We start from the raw sequence: 21,402 nt of genomic DNA, 5'->3' as shown, positions 1-21,402 counted from the left end.
AATAAAAAAGCCACCCAGCTCTTGCAAGTAAACAGTTCTAGTCACATTTTACTACCCACCTGGAAAATATGCTTGACGGCAATTTAAAGCTGATGTTTTATCCTTTCAGATTTAACATGTATCAGTAAAAAACAGACTTGCGGAACACACACTATGTTACGCCAGACAGTCCTAACAAAAATTTACACAGAACATTACTTCAACATTGCTTATCTGTTGTAGAGTTTATTGACATCCTTGGTGAGGAGAGGCATATTGCCAGCCTCACATAGACCAGTTACTATACAGCCATGACAGGGAAGGGGGATAACTCTGCTGAAACAAGGATACCATCATGAGTGAGTGAGTGAGTGAGTGAGTTTGGTTTAACGCCGCTTTTAAAAGTATTCCAGTTATATCACGGTGTGTCAGCTTAATGTGGGAGGAAAGCCCGAAAGTGATGCAGGTCTCAGACGTTTACCACTTCGGTGAAACCCACGAGCACGGGTATGGTGCTGACAAACCTAGAAACATAATCGGGGTGAACCGGGATTCAAATCCACAATCATAGGTTTCTGGCGTGCCCAAGGGATGCAACTCTGCACAGCGAATCGCGGCGCCTTAGACAACTGGTCCACCCGTGTCCCCGCTACCAACATGAGGTGAGGTGAAGTGAAATGGGATTTAACATTGCATCCCACATGACATGGGACCAAGCTATACATCATTACAAAAGAGATTCCTCAAACAATAGCGACTAGAAGGCTGAAAATTCATACCAAGTTGATTTGAGGAAAGAAATCTTGTACTTCATTTCTTACTGGTGAGGGCTAAAAACATGACTACTTTAATTTTAACAGTATTTCAGTTGTATCATGATGTGACAGTTTAGTCAGAAGGCCCTAAACAACATAGGTTCTTGATGAAAACTGTGATTCAAACCCTCCACCAGTGGATCCTGGCATGACTAAGGGATGCAACTCTGCACAGCATATTGCAGTGCCCTTGAGCACAGGGCCACTCCCTGCCCACAAGCTTGTCTTGGAGAGTGTGTGAGGATACATATACATCTATATACACGAAGAAAAGGTAAGGCAAATGAAATGCAATGGATAAGTATATTTAATTTTAAACATAACTTCCATTTGATTTATTGCAAGCGTGTTAATACTGATATTGAGGCCTGTACAAATCTCTGACAAGTCAATATAACTGCCACTGAACATAGAGAAAAGCCTGCAAATGTGTGATCTTATCTGAGAGCATTTTGAGAGCATAGAATTTATGGAAGCTTTTTTAGCGTTTTTAGTAATTGTTCACATACCCGTCTAAGAGACAATTCACTTATCAAAACGGTGTGGGTTGTGGGGTGTGGGGGTGGGGATGGGCTGTGGTGTCCGAGGGCATCAGGTTAGGGTCACCCGAAAATATGACAGTCCCTTGTAAATAATTCACATATTTGGGAAGGGTCATGAAATTTTTTTACAATAAAATATAAAGTCCTATTGCATTTTTGGAAAGGACATAGGGAGGCTCATACCAAAATATGACAAGCATTAGGGGAAGGTAATTATTTTCAGTACATAAGTGCATCGAAAAACCCTGGAACAGACTCTGCACAGCAAGTTACGGTGCCGAAGGCCTTTGCTGATTTGGGCCCTGATGTTTGATAAATGTGAACCATGTTGGAAGCATTAGCTGTGGATAACTATACCTGATCAACACAAGAGGGGATAAGCTAAGAAAAAAAAAGAAAAGACAGTATTCACCAATTACCATCAAATAATAATTTAGAACTTTATCATATTTATGTTCATTACTTTTAGAAACTTATCCCCTATTTTTACAAGAACAATTTCAAGTTAGGTGAAAATTTGTTCAGAACATTTTATACAAATGTATGTATAACAGCATTATGTTACGATGAGACACACAACATGCTGTTATTGAATGCACATGGACGGATGTGAATTTATCAGATATTTCCCGTGTTTGAAACTTTAAATGAAAATAAATACATGATAAAATACACATGGTTCCAAAAAGAATAAAAATAATGAGTTTCAGAAACATTAACCTGAAACTAATGCTGCAAACATTGACTATGCATAGTACTTGGTCCCTACAGAAGGCAGGAAAAATGATGGTTCTGGAGACTTGAGGGATCAATCAAGACAGCAATATTTAATCTCTCTCTACTTTAACCCAATAACAGTCAATAAGTGAGTGAGTGAGTGAGTTGGGTTTAACGCCGCTTTTAACAGTATTCCAGTTATATCGCGGCGTGTCAGCTTAATGTGAGGGGAAGGCCGAAGTGGTGCAGATCTCAGATGTTTACCACTTCGGTGAAACGCACGAGTATGGTGCTGACAAACCTAGAAACATAATTGGGGTGAACCGGAATTCGAACCCACAATCATAGGTTTCTGGCGTACCCAAGGGACACAACTCTGCACAGTGAATCGCGGCACCTTAGACGACTGGGCTATCCGTGCCCCCAACAGTCAATAAGATCCCAAAGAAATGAACATTAAGATTCTCTCACAAGCAATATGGATGCACATCGTCAATACTTCATAAGATTGTAAACACAACGTTCGTTCATCACCCATGAATACAGATGGACGATTTGTGGTGATGGTGCTAGTGTTTACGAATCAAGTCATGGAATCAAGAGGGAAACGTGCTCAGACTACTGAGAGCTCAGATTACATCGATAATATTCTCACGTAACATGTGCAACAGCCTTCGGGACATTTACTCAGAACAATGGTTCGTACTAGCTCCATGACGGGATTGGGCTTGTTTGACCTCTGTGAGTGAAACACACCCTCATTTAAATACATGACTAAAACTAGACACATTACTACGACACTACATATCTTCTGTATTTTTACACTGGTGATGCAGGAATGTCATGTATTTATTCTCACGATGGAGGAACGTTGTGTATACATTTTCCTATTGTATTGACAACGAAGAAGGCAGTCACCTAGTTCTATCTATGAAAACATAATCTACATGAAAACCAGAGTTCCAGAGTTGCTTTACAAAGAAAACACACTTCTTTAAGAGGAAGTACAAAAGAACGAGTCAGTTGGGTTTAACACCACTTTTAACACTATCCAGTTATATCCCGGCGTGTCAGCTTAAGGTTGGAGACATTTACCACTTTGGTGAAACCCACGGTGTTGACAAAACCTAGAAACATATTAGGTGCAACCAGGATTCGAACCCACAATCATAGGTTGCTGGTATACACAAGGGATGCAACTTTGCACAGCAAATTTTGGCTCCTTAGACGACTATACTCCACGAATACCAAGGAAGTACAAATAACATTCAATTTGAAGTATAAAAGTTATGACAAATTGTTTGATGATATCTTTGGCAAGACTGTCAATTCTGAGTACAAACAAGGTGACAATTAAACATGTAGTTAACATTTAGTCCGCCACAACATAATTGTATCTTGTCGCAGGACATAAATGCAACATTTAGTAAATACTATCACCAAAACAGGAACTAAACTAATACAATAAAACACACATAGCAGGAAGTCAACCAGTCCTCGTATATCTATCCTTGTAGTATTTTGAGCAGAATGACAAATATGACGATGCTGAATAACGGCAACACAAGTAACAAAGAGGCTTCGGCAGACACTGAATACACCACGGACAATAACAAAGACAATCACATCATTTACATATGTACAAGATATGTATCAAGAACTGAGGGGATCATGAAGCCGTGTTGACTCCATAATGTTAATGATTGGCTGCCATGGACATTGTTCATACACGTCAATATTGTCATTAACAGGGGTTTACTGCTCAATGCTATTTATAAAGTTGAAAACCAAGAATGTCTGTCATAAGCAGGATGAACTCACAATAGAGCAGCTCCATCTGTAAATGTCTCTCTCTAATATAACGTAAGGTTTTCAGATGCTATGAAGTCCAATGAGTAGTATATTCTAAAGTTCAATGAGTTGTATATTCTAAAGTTCAATGAGTCGTACATTCTAAAACATTGGTTTTTTTCCTTACATTGAATAATTATATCGGAATGAAATTGTTTACACATTGTTATAATGCAACAAAATATTTTTTAACATCATACATGTAAAAGCAATTTCATTCCGAAATAATTATTCAACATTGTTCAATACAATTATTCAATATATGTTATAAAAATTACAATGAAGCAAATATTTCTTAACATTATACATGAATAAGCAATTTCATTCCAAAATAATTATTCAATACAATTATTCAATATATGTTATAAAATTACAATGCAACAAAATATTTCTTAACATTACACATTTCAATCCGATATAATTATTCAATATACCATATTCGACATAATAAGCGCCCCGCTCTTATGTGCGCCCTTGGCAATATTTGCTAATATATTTGCTAGTGAACAATCCCAATTAGCACCCCTTCCGATTGATCAATGTACACAAGATTTACTGATTCGTGTATAATACGTACTCGTGTGTTATATGCACCCTTAATTATGTGCAAATTAAATTCTGGAAAATATATCTGTCATGTATGATACGCACATACTTTTCTTTTGTATCATGTCAGGCTGTCAACATAAACAGCATAAATTTACAATCTCTGTTTTTGTTCTCGCCAAGAGCCCCCTATTTCCAATTTTGAGAGCGCCCGGGCGCATATTACCTCGAATACGGTAAGGAAAGAATACATACATAACCATATTTAGTTCCAAGGAGTTGCTCGGTTTAATGTGCACAATACATCAATGTACATAGACTGTAAGTCTTAAATTAGTAGTTCAAGTATTAGGTAAAGCTTTCAGTCATGAACCTGCAATCAGTGTTTAACTGATTGGTTGTGAAGCCCATTCTTTGCGTTGGCCCATTGTAATGTGGCTGTAATACTGCTGAATTTGGCAAATAAAATCTTTTAACTGATGTACTTGTATATTTAACGATAATAAACTAGTAACACATATCAGGTGATGAATATTTGATGTATGAAGATTTTGGTACATTACCAAAACCTAACCAAACAAACAGGTCATACTGGCTGATGTTGTGTGATCATACCAGACTGACAATCTTTTCACATTTTATTTGAGATGGTGGACTGTATACATGCAAGCAATGCTAAAGAAAATATTAATGCCCAAGTATTCCAGATGCGCAAAGCTAACCATGCATTTATGTTGCTGTTCTAAAATTGCAGCCATTCTGATGTTAACATTGCAGGGAAGCCCAAAAGGCCAATTCATGTTTCAATAGCACATACAGATGCATGTGACATACCAGATTCCACTTCTTGATGAGCAGACGCAAGTCAGGGATAAAATGGGTGGCAGATCTTCCAGATGTATTGTCAATGGTTGTCATGCCACAACTGATGAAATGGCTGAAGGATCTTTTTCTGTTTCAATGGATTCGGATAGCTACGATATGATGATACAAGTAGTGTAATGGCTGAAGGATCTTTTTCTGTTTCAATGGATTCGGATAGCTACGATATGATGATACAAGTAGTGTAATGGCTGAAGGATCTTTTTCTGTAACAATGGATGCGGATAGCTACGATATCATGATACAAGTAGTGTAATGGCTGAAGGATCTTTTTCTGTTTCAATGGACTCGGATAGCTACGATATGATGATACAAGTAGTGTAATGGCTGAAGGATCTTTTTCTGTTTCAATGGACTCGGATAGCTACGATATGATGATACAAGTAGTGTAATGGCTGAAGGATCTTTTTCTGTTTCAATGGACTCGGATAGCTACGATATCATGATACAAGTAGTGTAATGGCTGAAGGATCTTTTTCTGTAACAATGGACTCGGATAGCTGTGATATGATGACAAGTGATGTCATGGCTGAAGTATCTCCCTGCTGTCCTGCCACAAGGGCTGAAACTGATGTTTTCCTGACACACGTGGTTTAAGTGGTGAAGTGGATTACAGATCTTCATATATGATCTCCTGAAACAGGTGTTGAAATGAGTGATGGATCTTCAGATTCACAGATGACAGTGGTGACAAGTCCTAGACACGCCTGACCTCCTTCATCGCGTCCTCCTTCAACTTCCACTGCATAAGCTGCAAACAGGCAACTGCATCCTCCTGACTGTCATGGCCACCAACTGAAACATACAAGGCTTCAGTGTCTACTGAGGCATATTTCTTTACAGGCATAACTTACAGAATATCCTTACCTACTAAAATCAAAGCGACTTAGGGACCAACCATTTGGATATTTGTGCTGAGATTAGACTTTTTTTTCGCTTCAGCCACAAAACCAGATATTTTTATATTTAAAATCATGAGCCTGATTTTCTTTTCGTTTCAACAGTCTGAGCATAGTTATCTTTTTACAAGAAATTTTCAGGGACAATTTATTTCGTATAAAATCCCTCCCCCAAATATAAAAAAAAATGGTTGGTTCCTTAGCATATATTTTGAAGTGAGGGGTGAGGGGTGAGGGGTGAGGGTATGTTTGATATACTGTTGCTTTGAACAGAGAGTTTGTGAGTTTCGTTTTAAGCCAGTTTGATCAGTACTTCCACATATCACAAAAGCCAAAAGTGATGCAGGGTGAAGAGGTTTACCACTTCGGTGAAACCAAAAAGAAAGGTATGGTATTGTCAGATCATAATTGGAGAATACCAAACAATAGTTAGCATGGTTAGGATTGTTGATAATTCAAAGCATACTACCTCTATCACATCGCAATAAATCTTTATTTTGGCTGTCATCACACTACAAAATCTTTAGATTTTTTACTAAAGTCCTCTCCACTGTTAACTATCCATAACTAGTTGAGATACTAATAGTATGGTCAAACCAAGGATCATCATTGATTTGAACCCATGACAACCTGGCTAAAGAATAGACAGCCTAAGATCATTGCGAGCAAGGCTGCGTGTACTAGACCGGACTAATGCCAATTTCATAGTGCTAGCCCACTCAGATACCATGCTGCAGTTTAACATGAATACCCCACTCAGACACAGTATACTGACCAGTCCTAGTCCTTAGCACCTAAATGCAGAGCGCCAGACAGGGTAACAACAAGTACAATCTTTTAATGTCTTTTGGTATGACGTGGCCAGGGATCGAATCCCAGACCTTCTGCCGTCCGGGCGGACGCTCTATCACTAGACCATTCAAGAGATAAAACACCATCAGTAAGGCACCTGTTCACCTCCCTGATTGTCGTTCAAGCAAACTATTCATTTCCTGAGATATTTCAGAGTAACGAACTAATAACAATAATATATCAGCTGCTGTAAGAAACACTGAATGTATTGTAAGCATGGCATGAGGCCCTATAAGCAAAGTTCCTGCATAGAACAAAGAAATTGATCTCACCATCGTCTTGTATAATCTTCTGGAGGAAATCTACCATAAGGTTGCGGAGAGCTCTCTTGTACGGTGGCCCGAGTCGGTGGGGGAACACTACAGATGTGTCCACTACAGTGTTGTGTATGATCTAAAACACAGAAAATGTACATAGAAAATACGATATACTATCCACTACACCCATCCAAGTACCGTCTACACCAATCCAAGTACTGTCTACACCCATCAAAGTACTGTCTACACCCATCAAAGTACTGTCTACACCCATCCAAGTACTGTCTATACCCATCCAAGTACTGTCTACACCAATCCAAATACTGTCTACACCAATCCAAGTACTGTCTATACCCATCCAAGTACTGTCTATACCCATCCAAGTACTGTCTACACCCATCCAAGTACTGTCTACACCAATCCAAATACTGTCTACACCAATCCAAGTACTGTCTATACCCATCCAAGTACTGTCTATACCCATCCAAGTACTGTCTACACCCATCCAAGTACTGTCTATACCCATCCAAGTACTGTCTACACCCATCCAAGTACCGTCTACACCAATCCAAGTACTGTCTACACCCATCCAAGTACTGTCTACACCCATCCAAGTACTGTCTACACCAATCCAAGTACTGTCTACACCCATCCAAGTACTGTCTACACCCATCCAAGTACTGTCTACACCCATCCAAGTAGTATCTACACCCCACCATGTATTTTCTATACTCATCCAAGTACCATGTAGCACTTCCCAAATATGCAACTAATTTTTATTCCCGAAACGAAAACAGTTTGTTATCTCGAAAATCCATCACTATTAAAGATATTTTTTAAAGAAAAGTGTGCTGCCACATCAATTATGCCAACCCTCGACTCTTTCATTTGGTAGACAGGATTTCTTCACTGACTGATAAGCAGTCATCACCTCAATCAGAACTAAAAACAGTCACCTTGACCGATATGAGATCACTCTCGAGACTGTGACCAATAAGAATCGTCTTGTCTGTAAAGAGACTGAGCAGCACAGCTTGTACATCCCGAAGACTTGTCTTCACATCCTGTAGATCCTTCTCAGTGAGGCCACTAAACCTGGTGTTGTAGTCGATCACAGGGAAGCCTGGTTTAACCATCGTCTCGTACACTGGTTTGGACTCGGGGTCGATCACTGTCACCCTGGCAAGCTCCATACCGCCCTTTGTGTACACCTACATCAAGACACAGATTCAATAACCTCTTCCACTCTACAACATCTGTTTCTAAAAATCTCATGCTTTCAGTAGCATCATATTCAAATTTCTCAAATGTTCAAAGCTGATGGTTATTTTACTATATCTTTGCAGAGAACACTTTTGTCACACAGCGAGTAACATGGAAAGTTTGTTTGTATGTTTGTAACGCCGCACTCAGCAATATTCCAGCTATATGGCGGCGGTCTGTGAATAATCAAGTCTGGACCAGACAATCCAGTGATTGACATTATGAGCATGGATCTACGCTATTGGGATACAATGACATGCATCAACCATGTCAGCGAGCCTGACAACCTGATCCCCTGAGTAAATGAACAATCTGTTCAGACAATATCTCTACAGATTTCATGTGATTACCAGTGTCCTGTTTAAAGTACTGAAGAGAAGAAGCGTTAAGGTCTCACCATCTCACAGTCCATGGCATAAACCCCATAATCCCCATCTATTGGTGGGGACGAAGGAATGGTTTTCATGTATCCTGTCACACTCTCAGACTTGTTGGACTCGAATACATGGTTCTGAAATTTCAAATTTATTCACAGATTACCACTTGAATATTTAACAGACTCTCAGCATGCTCAGTGCAAGAAGTCAATCTTGTCAAACTATAAATGCTTGAAACCGTTTCTACATTCACTAAACCATACATATAAACTATAAATACCTTCTTTGGTTAAAAATGTACAATCATGACGTTGACGTCCTTCTAATCTTATTGTGAAGTGAGGTCGGAATGACTTCACACTGGAAATGATGTCATAGCTGAAGATTGTTGCTGCCATTCGACAAATTGTGGTTCCACTGCTGTTGCGACTTGCTGTCCTTATAGGTAAACGCTCTGTATGAAGACATCTTCTTTAGTAATAAATAGAACATTTTATTCGTGTTCATGTCATACTGTGTTTACGACATGAGTGTCTAAATACCGAAATGCAGACACTCGTGTGGTAAACATAGTATGACATGAACACGAATAAAATGTTCCAGGTTTATACAAGAAGCGTGAGAGTTCACGTCATACCGTGTTTACGACATGAGTGTCTAAATACCGAAATGCAGACACTCGTGTGGTAAACATAGTATGATATGAACTCTCACATAATATCCTCTATATCTGACGTAATTGTTCAGGAATTCAGTTGATCTAGAGACACACATTTCAACATTGTTATCAAACAAAATGACATGATATATATTTTCCAATAGCAACCCAGCCATACCTGTAGGGGACACTTACCTTGCACACCTGACAGCCCTCGGCCCCCAGGTCCCCCCCACAACAGTTGTAGCTCGACACCAGGGCACGGTCAACTGGAAATGGAAGTAGTGGATAGTGTCAAAACGTGTTACACTTGCTTAAGGTGTGAGTTGTTAATCTCTGATATCGTGTATTCCAAACTGTAAGCTTATCATAGCAAGAAACAATGTCCACTGACTTTTCTATTTCTCATTTTTATTCTCGCCATTCCTCATTTTACATACATCACAGGAAGTACCTCCACTTCCTGTATAAACATGCACTATTAACCAGACTAAGCCATGTTTGTGCTGCAGTCGGCAATATTTCATCTAAATCAGAAAAGGATGTGAATATGGGTATATGACCGCGGTTTGTAAATAATCAAGTCTGGATCAGACAATCCATTGATTGACATCATTGAGCATTGATTTATAGGGCTGGGACGATACACCAACTGTGAGATCCAATACGTATCATGATACGTGTATGTGCTCGTATCTGTAGTGTGTAACCGATATTTTTCATAGACAGGATAGTCAAATACCTGGCACAGTGATGATTTGCAGTTGGCAGTGTCAGGTATGCCGCAATGGATGAAAATATTTTCTTTTTTACTACCAATTTTTACTACTAATTAGTGTTTAACCAATAAAGTAAACATTTAAGGTATGAATCGATAATTTTTTACTTAGTGTGCAACTGTGATCAGTACTTGTATCGGGAAGTCAAATATCGCGATTCATCGATGCATCGGTGTATTGTCACACCTCTATACATTCATGAGTGAGTGAGTGAGTATGGTTTTACGCTGCTTTTAGCAATATTCCAGCAATATCACGGCAGGGGACACCACAAATGGGCTTCACACATTGTACCCATGTCTGGAATCGAACCTGGGTCTTCGGCTTGACGAGCGAACGCTTTAACCACTAGGCTCCCCGACCACCCAAACATTCATGAGATTGGGATACAATGACATGCATCAACCAAGTCAGTGATCCTGACCAACCGATCCCATTAGTCGCCTGTTTTGGCAACTATGGGCTTGAGAAGACCAATTCTAACCAGGATTTTCATGTGAACAGTGAATATGTGAATAGTTTGGACCCAGAACTAGTGGTTGATAACAAGAGCAATGTTCCATGCCGTTGGGCACGATGTCACATTTTGGAGTTGTCACAAACTGATACACAGTGTTAAGGGTTATGAGGAGTACTGTATGATGCCACAAAAGCTGAAACAAAAGCAAAGATAAAGGGAGCAGGGACAAAGATGGTTGGTTAAGATGCTTTTTCATGAAACAGCTATTGGTATCATCAGTGAGTGAGTGAGTTTGGTTTTACGTTGCTTTTAGCAATATTCCATCAATATCATGGCGGGGGACACCAGGAATGGGCTTCACACATTGTACCCGTGTTGGGATTCGAACCCGGATCTTCGGCGTGACGCTTTAACCACTAGGCTACGACCGCCCCTATTGGTATCATAAGGTTTGGTAATGCACCTTATGACCGACAGACAAAGGGGTTCTTTCAGCATAGTTCGGTGCAACATGTGTACCACAGCGTCCTCCCTCACCTCTCTTCTTCCAGGCCTTGCCCCAGTGGTAGACACACTCCTCCTCTCGATTGTAGTTACCGTTAGGGAACACGATGAACCTCTTGCCACACCGTGCACAGTTCTTCTCATGTTCTGTAACATACATTCTATAAACTTAACTTCCAGACTTTTAATAACTCAAGAACAAACATTCAGGTATGTTATTTTCATGGTAGAATTGTAAAATGGTACTCATCCACTGGGTTGATATGTTAAATGTCAGACACAGATTGATTGATTGGTTGGTTGGTTGGTTGGTTGGTTGGTTGGTTGGTTGGTTGGTTGGTTGGTTGGTTGGTTGGTTGGTTGTGAGTGAGTGAGTGAGTGAGTGAGTGAGTGAGTGAGTGAGTGAGTGAGTGAGTGAGTGAGTGAGTGAGTGAGTGAGTGACACCAATATCAATAGTATCTGAGTTATATCATGACATGTCAGCATAACATCAGAGGAAAGCCCGAAGTATGGAGCTGACAAACCTACAAACACAATCATAGGTTTCTGGCATGCCTAACATGTTCACTGTTTAACGGAATGAAAACTTTTGTAGGTGAAGGACACACTGCAAATCCAGACCTTACCATGACCAGCAGAATCATCCAGATTAACCAATTTCCAGATTAATAATTCATAGAAACTGGCATGGAGTAATGTCCCTTTGTATATATGTACTTAGCTGTAGACATTTGTAGCCAGTCCTGTTTACATTTTCTGTCAGTTTTATTCAGTTCCAAATTGTAGCAAATTGAAGCATGGAGAACTGGTTCAGAGTTATAGGCCATAAATGCTACTAGTCAATGAAGACTACCATCATTGGATGCCTACATGTTATCAGCACAATTTGGTAATCTCGGGCTACTGGACTTGCATCAATTTCGAAGCGTATTAAGTTATTGCCAATTGTAATTGTTGGGACAAACAGCGTTTCATTGTTTATAGACTGAATGACTTTCTTACGTTTTAAAATGACATCCTTTTCTTTCCTGTCAGCATAGAACTTGGCATGTGATCCTCCTTCGTCAGAGGGTCTTGGATAACCATTCTCCCTCAACTGATCCTCAGTCAGGATGTACTTAGACAACCGCTTGTACAGTTCCGCACCTGTAGGAGAAAAAACACACACCATAAATCAACAAGACAGAGCAATTCAGCATCAAATACAGTACAAAACATATGTACACACATTCACGACAAACGTGCAAAGCCTTCTTAGAGTAGTTTTAATTAACAAAATGTCATGAGTTTGTGAGGATGGTTTTACACTGCTTTTAGCAATATTCCAGCACTTTCACAGCAGGGGACACCAGAAACGGGCCTCACACATTGTACCCATGTGGGGAATCAAACCCGGGCCTTAGGTGTGACGAGCGAACGCTTTAACCCCACTACCCCCAAAATGTTATGACAATATCATATGAGAGAGGGTGTGGGGATTTGACATACTAAAAGAGTGTGGTCACAAGAATGGATTTTACACTCTGTAGAGCACAAAACCAGTTCTTCTGCACCACTGGCCAAGGGATTAAACTCTTCAATACCCAACCACCCTAAATAGAACTTAGAATCCTAAACATTTTAATCTAAACTTCCCTAAGAATGACAAAAATTCCTGATAAGAAGTTCAGATTTGAACAAAAATGAGTAAGAAAAGATTATTCCAATTTTCTCCGACAAATTCCAAAAGTTTTCTCAAAAACAAGTTACCTCTGAAATCATCAGTGTGCGTCTTGGTTCCGCCTCCTGATCGATGCAAAGTGTAGGTGGTTCTTGTGGCATTTTTGCCACCTAACATTGCCTCGTGAGACTGTTTAATAATCTTAGAGGGACTCTTGGTGGGTGATGAGCAAGACTGCTGTACTTCAACTCGTAATCTCTTTATGGCATTCACAGCAACTCGGAGGTAGATGTTTTTATTGGTGGCTCGTTTGTACACAGCAGCCTCTTCTTCTTGACCTTTCTTATACGCCTCTTCTTCCGTCTTACATATCTTGAGGCATTCGTCTATTATGAGATTCAGGTAGCGCTGACGAATGTTACTTGGAACCTTACTCCCAAACTCTGCAGGTATCGTAGGACGTTTCACATTACTCTGGAACGTAAGAATTGCCTTGAGTTAATATTTTCAAACAGATTCAAACCATAGTCTCAAAATTTATATATAAAACAAAATCTAATAGATTGTTTTAGTTGGTTGGTTTGTTGTTTAATGTTGCACTCAGCAATATTCCAGCTATATGACGGCGGTCTGTAAATAATCGAGTCTGGACCAGACAATCCAGTGATTGATATCATGAGCATCAATCCACGCATTTGGGATCGATGACATGCATCAACCAAGTCAGCGAGCCTGACCACCCGATCCCGTTAGTCGCCTTTTACGACAAGCATAGTCACCTTTACAGGTCAGATTGTTTTAGTCGTACAGCATAAATATCAGCTTGCCAATTATGACAAATTAATCAATCATCAGCCAGTCGCTGTGAACTTTAAGTACATTTTCAGAAAGACGTTTAAACGTACCAGTGTTGGAGCATGGGCTTTCCTCTTCTCCCCTCGGGCCACTGTGATAGCAACAGTTCTCTTGTCATCGTCCCTGTCATCCACACTTCTCTGTCGGTTTGCTTTCATCTTGGGGGTATGAGCTGTTCGCTTCTGTCCCCCTCCCATGCTATGAGACGAACTCGACCCTGATGCAATCTACAGAAACACCTGTCATTTACTTTTAGAGATACATCATTCCAATTTTGATCAGGATATGTGAGTGAATGAATATTTTTTTATGCCACTGTCAGCAATCTCAAAGCGATATCACATATGCCCATAAACAATCAACTCAAACTTTGTCAACCAAAGCAGTGATTGACAGCATGAGCAACATCAGGTCACGATGACATAATAACAATAATCAGTATAAAAAAAGAATTCTTCAATACCATCAATTGTCATTCAACATCAACTCACCAAATATTACTAATTCAGAAAAAAAAAATAACCACATATCCAAAGATATTCAAGGCTGTGGGTTGAGGCTAGTGATTAAATATTTCCAAAAAGATGATTTAAACAAGATACCCTGAAGGTGCTCACAGATTTGGCAGTTAATCTCCAGCTCTGACATACAGAAGCAAGCATGCATCTACATAATGTGATATTGTCATGGCTGTGGCAAACCCACTTGGAGGAGAAAGTAATGTGAATACATAACCTTCTCACACTAAATAAGCTTGATTTGTAATCTCCCTCGGGAGCTGACAAAAAAACTGAAATACACAATGATCCATTGACCCCAGTTAAAGTAGCGCCATGAGCACAAATGAAGGTGTATATAATGCCCCCCCCCCCCCCCCCTCCCCACCCCAATTCTTTCATAGTGCTATAGTTATTCTGTCCTTGCATGACAGATCACTGTATGATCAACTATAGAAATATGGAAGAATGGGGGGGTTCTTAACTATGTTTGTGTAGTATCAATACTATCAATATGATTATTATGGACTACTGAAGCATTGATGTATCTACATACTGCAGCTTGGGCATCCGCCACTGCCTTCCTGGCCTCTGCCGCCTCCAAGGCCCGTCGCTGCATCTCCATCAAGCGATTGTGCATCACCTCTGCAGGACTCATCTTCACGGCCGGCTTCGGAGCTGCCCGCTTGGATGGCTGCATGGAGAGGGGCAAAGGACTCACTGCTTGTGACTTCTCATATCATAAATCTCAAAGAAACTACAAATCACAGTTCCAATATTTTAAATGATATAAACTTTGATATCCATCGATTTCACAATAATCATGGTGAGGTGAGGTGAGGTGAGGTGAAATTGGGTCTAACGTAGCGTCCAAGATTATTGCACTTATGTAGCGACGTGCATGCATGTGTGTGTGTGGCTGCTTGTACTAGTCCGGACTGATGCAGTTTAACATGAATACCCCACTCAATTACAGTATACTGACTCCAAGCCGACCAGTCCTTGTTTTAGCCCCTTAATGCTGAGCACCAGACAGGGTAACAACAAGTACCATTTTTTAACGTCTTTTGGTATGACGCGGCCGGGGATTGAACCCCAGACCTTCAGCTCTCCGGGCGGACGCCCTACCACTAGACCACAGATCGGTGCAATAATCATGGTAATAATGTCTAGATTGACATGCAGCCATTGTCAGACAATGATGACTGATAGAGACTTATCTCGGCAGTGATTAGTGTGTCAGTTAAAAGGGGGAGTGAGTGAGTTTCACGCTGCTTTGAAGTTACATCTGTTACATCATGGCCTGTCAGCTTAATGTGGGAGGAAAGCCCGAAGTGATGCAGGTCTCAGATGTTTACCTCTTCCGTGAAACCCATGAGCATGTGTATGGTGCTGACAAACCTAGAAATATAACTGGGGTGAACTGGAGATTCTAACCCATGATCACAGGTTCCTGTGCCCAAGGGAAGCAACTCTGCACAGCAGTGCCTCAGTTGACTGGGCTGCCCCCTGTAATTATCTAGCAGTGGCATCGCTCAATCCTAAACCAATCAGATGTCTCCTTTAGTTGGAATTCCCTAACGTTATTGTAGCTAACATAGTTTGATATGTTGAAATTGATTCGGTCTCGTTCTTGGTCAATATTTGCATTTTTCACAGAAACAGGTACTGTGTGTGTACGTATGTTGTATAACACCACACTCAGCAATATTTCAGCTATAGTCTGGACCAATAGTGAGTACGAATTCCCAAATTGACCAATTCATGTAGTCATAACCAATGATTACCAGTGTCATGGCTTTGTAGAGGTAACTTGTGTTTCACAGGACCAAAAAGGATGATCGAAAAGGCTTTAGTGCTTAGCTTTGCACTATTTCATTGAAAACAACATTAAAATACCTTCTCATTTAAGAAAAAACACACTTTAACTGTTAATTTCCCCCAGGTTGCTTGCCAAGGCCTTTAAGTTTGGAAACTTAGATAAATACCTGATGATTGTACAGAAACATGTCTCACCCTCACGTCACCTGCATGTGCCACTCTCTTCTTCCCCACCACCTGGGCATCTCTTGACTCACTGTGTTCCCTCTGAAGACATGACATGTACACAATGATTCTAAAACTAAGTTGGAGTGAGTCAGTATGGTTTTACACCGCTTCTAGCAATATTCCAGCAATATTATGTTGGTGGCACCAGAAAAAGGCTTCACACATTGTACCCATGTCGGGAATCGAACCCTGGTCTTCGGCGTGACGAGCAAACGTTTTAACCACTAGGCTACCCGACCTGCCCTGGTGATCGCTATAAGAAGGAGTGAAAGCCTTATCAGGTGTCATAGCACATACAATTTTTAAGCAGTTTTCCAAAACAAGGGGGCTCCTGGGCTCCTTGGGGTTTTGCTGCAATGTTGAACCTAGGGACTGAACTTGAACTTAGCCTGAATCTTCTATTCCTAACATTGAAGCAGTGATAAGGACCCCTTGACTTTTATCTTCAACACTGGTTGTACATGTATACTACTCAAAAGAAGATAAAGAACACATGATTATTTCCTATTTCTATAGTTAGTCTGTCATGGCATGTCATTTAACAGAAAACTAAGTTGGAACAATGGTTGCAACAAACTATTGCCTTAATCATTATAATAACTTCAACATGTTGAAAATAGAAAGATAAAGATAGATTTAGAGATATTTAATAAGTATCTTTATCTTTCTTCATACGACATATTCAAACAACAAGAGCAAGGTGGAGGCATAATTAATTCAGAAACAATTTTGTGCTTCTCATTCTGAATAATTATTTTTGATAAAATCAAGTGACACATCAAATTTGCTATCTGAGGGTCCATCTGTATCATACTTAATAACATATATAATTGATAACGGTCATGACTGTAAAATGAACAGATGTCCATTGATAAACAACTCTTAACAATTATCATCTGATTACCTATAAAATCACAAAGTCGTTATTTCAACAAAATCCTCTTACCATATCATATACAAAGGTCTACTGCACATGAGCATAATGAGTACTTATACCAAGATATTCTATTTCTAAAACAAAAATCTCTTTAAGTTGCAATGTCATGTATCATCAGCGATAGAAACTGTTTTAGTCCACTAGTCTTTATAATGATATCATCACTGATCATATAGCCAAACCCTACAAAAATGGCAAATTTCTACTAATCTTTATATCTTAACTATTGGGCAGTTTGGCAAGGACTATAGGACGAGTGCCAATTTCTAACTCTGTATCATGTGAACAGGAGCTGTAAAAATGAATGTTGCTAAACAAAGCAGTCAGTATTATTCCTGCTATATCACATGAGCCTGTAAAAACCCTACACATCAGATGATGTGAGCAACGTCCCACACCTTCAGGGTAGGATGAGACGTAAATCAAACGTCACAGAGCCTAACCACCACATCCATCTTTTTGCTTCGTCTTTGAACTTACTGAGAAGTCTGATTACTGAACATGCTAAAGAAAATATTAAAAAATTTCTTTAAAATTCAATAAGCAAAATATTTACCTTCAATTGTGTTGCCTTGATGATATTTCATCTCCATTTGGTTAGAAACACTTCAACAAATTAAGCTCTATACATCAAGTTGTCTTGGAGGAGTTATTAAAAACGGTTGTCTGAGAGATGATGAAATATGACACCCTTTGAACCAGACACCCAAAATACATATGTAAATATTAGCTCAAGTGAACAGATAAATAACTTACTGCTGCCTTTTTCTCCCTGGGCTGTTTCTTAAATGATGCAGCCTCCTCGTTGAATATTTTTAAGCACTCCTCAAACGTGTCTGTCTCACATTCAAAATCACTGTCCTCAAGGAACATGGCCAACTCAGCATCTGTCATGTCATGCGAATTATTGTTGGACTTTTTACCCAACGTCCCTTCCTCCTCGCTTTCTGAACCAAACAAATCAGCATTGATATGCGCCAGATTTTGGTCCTTATCATTCTTACCACCTTTATCCTTGGGACTTTTAGAAGATGAAGATGAAGATGACGACTTTTCATGTTTGTTTTTATTTTCCTTCTCTGACTTGGAGCTGCTTTTACTGGAGTGCCCATGACTATGAGAACTAGTGGAGGATCTACTGTGGCTACTATGGCTCTTTTTAACATCACCTTCCTTCGACTTATCTCTCGAGTCTCGGTGGTGCTCTCTCTGATGTGAACTGTCTTTGGAAGATGATCTTGGTTTATGAGAGCTACTATGAGATTTCTGAGAATCTGATTTATGCTTCTTTTCCGAACTTGAAGAGTGGGAGCTTTGTTTCTCCTTATCATGCTTAGCTGAGGAGTCTTTTGTTCGAGATTTATCTGATACACCATTTTCTTTGTGTCTGGATTTGTCTTTTTCTGAATGTTTAGATTTGTTATGATTAGCACCATTAGAACCATGAGATTTTTCACTTGAGGAACTTCTTTTATGACTGGAGGAGCTATGTTTTGTACTTTTATTATCAGACAATTTATTACTTTTGCTACTGCTAGCAGATTTGTCCTTCTTTTTAGAAGCATCACTTCCCTTCTCACTAGAACTAGACTTAGATGAACTAGAATGTTTAGAAGATTTTTCCAACTTGTCTTTCAATTTGTTATCAATATCTGTCTTTTCACATTTGTCTTTCTTATTATCACCAGATGGTTTATCCCCTTCTTTTTTTTCAGTAGACATTGATTTTCGAATTGGATGTTTCAACTCATTTTCGCAAATTTCAACTTTCTTGTCCACAGCTGGTTTATCTGAAATGGTGTCTTTGAAAAAAGACTTAACTGCAAAAATTTCACTAACTTCCTCATCTGATTCTTCCTCAAGGGGTGACTCATATCTCCCTGAATCCATAATTAATTCAGAATCATCCTCATGATCATCATCACTAAACATAGCATCATCCGAACCACCAAACTCGTCCATAAACATATCTTCCTCCCCTTCTATCTTGGATCGTTTTGTCGGCACATACACAACCTCTCCTACATCATTGGGAGGTTGACTGGTGGAGTACATATAGTTATTGACTGGATCATACTCCGATTCAGTATCTGGTGTCTTCTTCATCCTCTTCAGCTGATTAATAGGTGTGGGATTATACTGAGGCACAGCACTTGGAACATACTCAGGAATGACATCCGGTACACCTGGAGGATTAGCTCTACGTTTCTTAGCCTGAGACTTTGACACTTTTGGTAACCCACTTGGAACATAACTGTCTAATTTAGACTTCTTGGTCACACTGCCAGGTTTGTACACAGGTGTCTTGTCTGGTTTGGTTCCGGGTGCATGATTTGGTTCATATTCCGGCACCTCTACTGCAGGTCCTCCTGGCTTGTACTGACAGTCTGTTGAGTTCTGCCTTTTCTTCCGCCCACCTGTAATGTCATATTTTGGTGTGGGCTCATACAAAGGTCCTTCGGAATCGTGGCCATCGACAGAATATTCCTCAACATCGTCTGCCTTGAATGGAACTCCACAAGTATTCCCTGTTGGACCAGATTTGCTTAGGTAACCTCCAGACCCCACAGGCTTTGATCCTGTTGGGCCACTGCACTGTAAGCCTCCATGAGTGAGGGCAGGATCAATGGGAGAAGACGGTCGACTTCCTCCCACATAATTGGAAGAGGATGTGTATGTAGATGATGCATCTAAAAGCAAAGGGAGTTCAGTGTTAGTTGATGTCGGTATAGTAAAGCGGTTTCCCTGCTAATCATCAGTGGCAGTGTCTGACAAATGGCCTTAACATTTAAGGGTTTATGTGTGTTGGAAGCATGTTGGGACAACAAATCCATTTTGTGTGCAATAAATCATCACTGAGCGTATATGATATATTAACCATTTTGAGGGAGAGTTGTGTACTTAACTAGGGCTGGGACGAGTCCAAATTTACTACCCGGGTACCAACACCCCAATTACCCGACCCTACCCGGGTACCCGCTGTTGGTGTCAAGAGAGAGGTACAAAATGTCCAATTGGGAATAGTTTGACAGTAGCCCTGGCAGAATGTATTTAGATACAGGTATATAACGAAGTGGTCATGCATACACCGAAGTTGACTGAAGTTTTAGCTTTGTTAATACATACATAAGTCAGAAGGAACGTGTTCATAGTCATGAAGAAATGCGAACATTAGAGACTTAAAATTGTCATGTAACAATGTAGTTATATAGTGAATTTTTGTCATGAAACAATATACTAGTTTCACGTGACTAACCACGGGTCCGGGTAGTCCTGTGGGTACCCAGGTCCCACTCAGTGCCCACCCGACCCGAGTTCGCGAGTTACCGGTCCCAGCTCTATACCTAACATATTGAGATGGATCAATTACTGTATATAGATGGTGATGTTTAAACATACAAAATCTTACAAACGTAGTATGAATATACAGTGCCATTTTTGCAAGCAAGGCGTAAGCTGTTTTCAAAATCACCCTGCAATTTCACTATGGCCTGGTAAATGTAGTTTCATGAAATTTACAATTTCATAACCACTCACAGCATAAACTGACATCTGAACATTAAGGTCTTAATACTGTCTAAACAGAAATGGTCATTTGGTCACTATAAAATAAGTTTCAGTTATCTCATCATGCTTACTGTAGATTTGATCACTAAATTCTACAGAGTTAAAAAAACAAATAGTGGTATCGGTTTCGTCTCTAACAACAAAATTAGAATATATAAAGAATATGATTATTCTGAACCATCATAATGTTGTCACGTCATCATGTACCTCCATTTATTTTAAACGAAAACAAAACTTCCTTTGTTTATTTCTTTGACATTCTATTTCTGAAACAGGTGCCCCTTTTTCTCACCTCGGCACCCATCCTTCTTAACGTGTCTCAAATGACAATATGGCCTTTCGCATAGTCCACTTAGGTAGTAGGGACAGTCAACTCCTTTGAAATAGCCAGAAGTTGCAAACATGTCTTATGAAATGATGTATTTGGATGTGAAATCATGTGTAATTTGCATTGA

At 39.8% G+C, this 21,402-nt stretch overlaps 1 protein-coding gene across 1 annotated transcript; it reads right to left on the bottom strand.

The window, feature by feature from the left end:
* Positions 1-4,348: 4,348 nt before the first annotated feature.
* On the bottom strand, positions 4,349-21,387 carry LOC139478640 (RNA exonuclease 1 homolog). Its single transcript, XM_071261200.1, has 13 exons — positions 21,240-21,387; positions 18,137-20,070; positions 16,411-16,482; positions 14,951-15,088; positions 13,948-14,124; positions 13,132-13,516; positions 12,385-12,528; positions 11,415-11,528; positions 9,834-9,907; positions 9,001-9,114; positions 8,297-8,551; positions 7,356-7,476; positions 4,349-6,127 (listed from the first exon to the last, which is right to left on the bottom strand). Exons 1-13 carry the CDS (start codon positions 21,349-21,351, stop codon positions 6,030-6,032), a joined length of 3,738 nt encoding a protein of 1,245 aa, XP_071117301.1. The 5' UTR covers positions 21,352-21,387; the 3' UTR covers positions 4,349-6,029.
* Between the last annotated feature and the right edge of the window lie 15 nt (positions 21,388-21,402).

Source organism: Haliotis cracherodii, unplaced genomic scaffold, assembly GCF_022045235.1.
Source record: "Haliotis cracherodii isolate W230 unplaced genomic scaffold, xgHalCrac1.p SCAF_4, whole genome shotgun sequence".
Lineage (NCBI taxonomy): Eukaryota > Metazoa > Mollusca > Gastropoda > Lepetellida > Haliotidae > Haliotis > Haliotis cracherodii.
The sequence above is the reverse complement of the archived record's forward strand: the minus strand, read 5'-3'. Positions and strand labels throughout refer to the sequence as shown.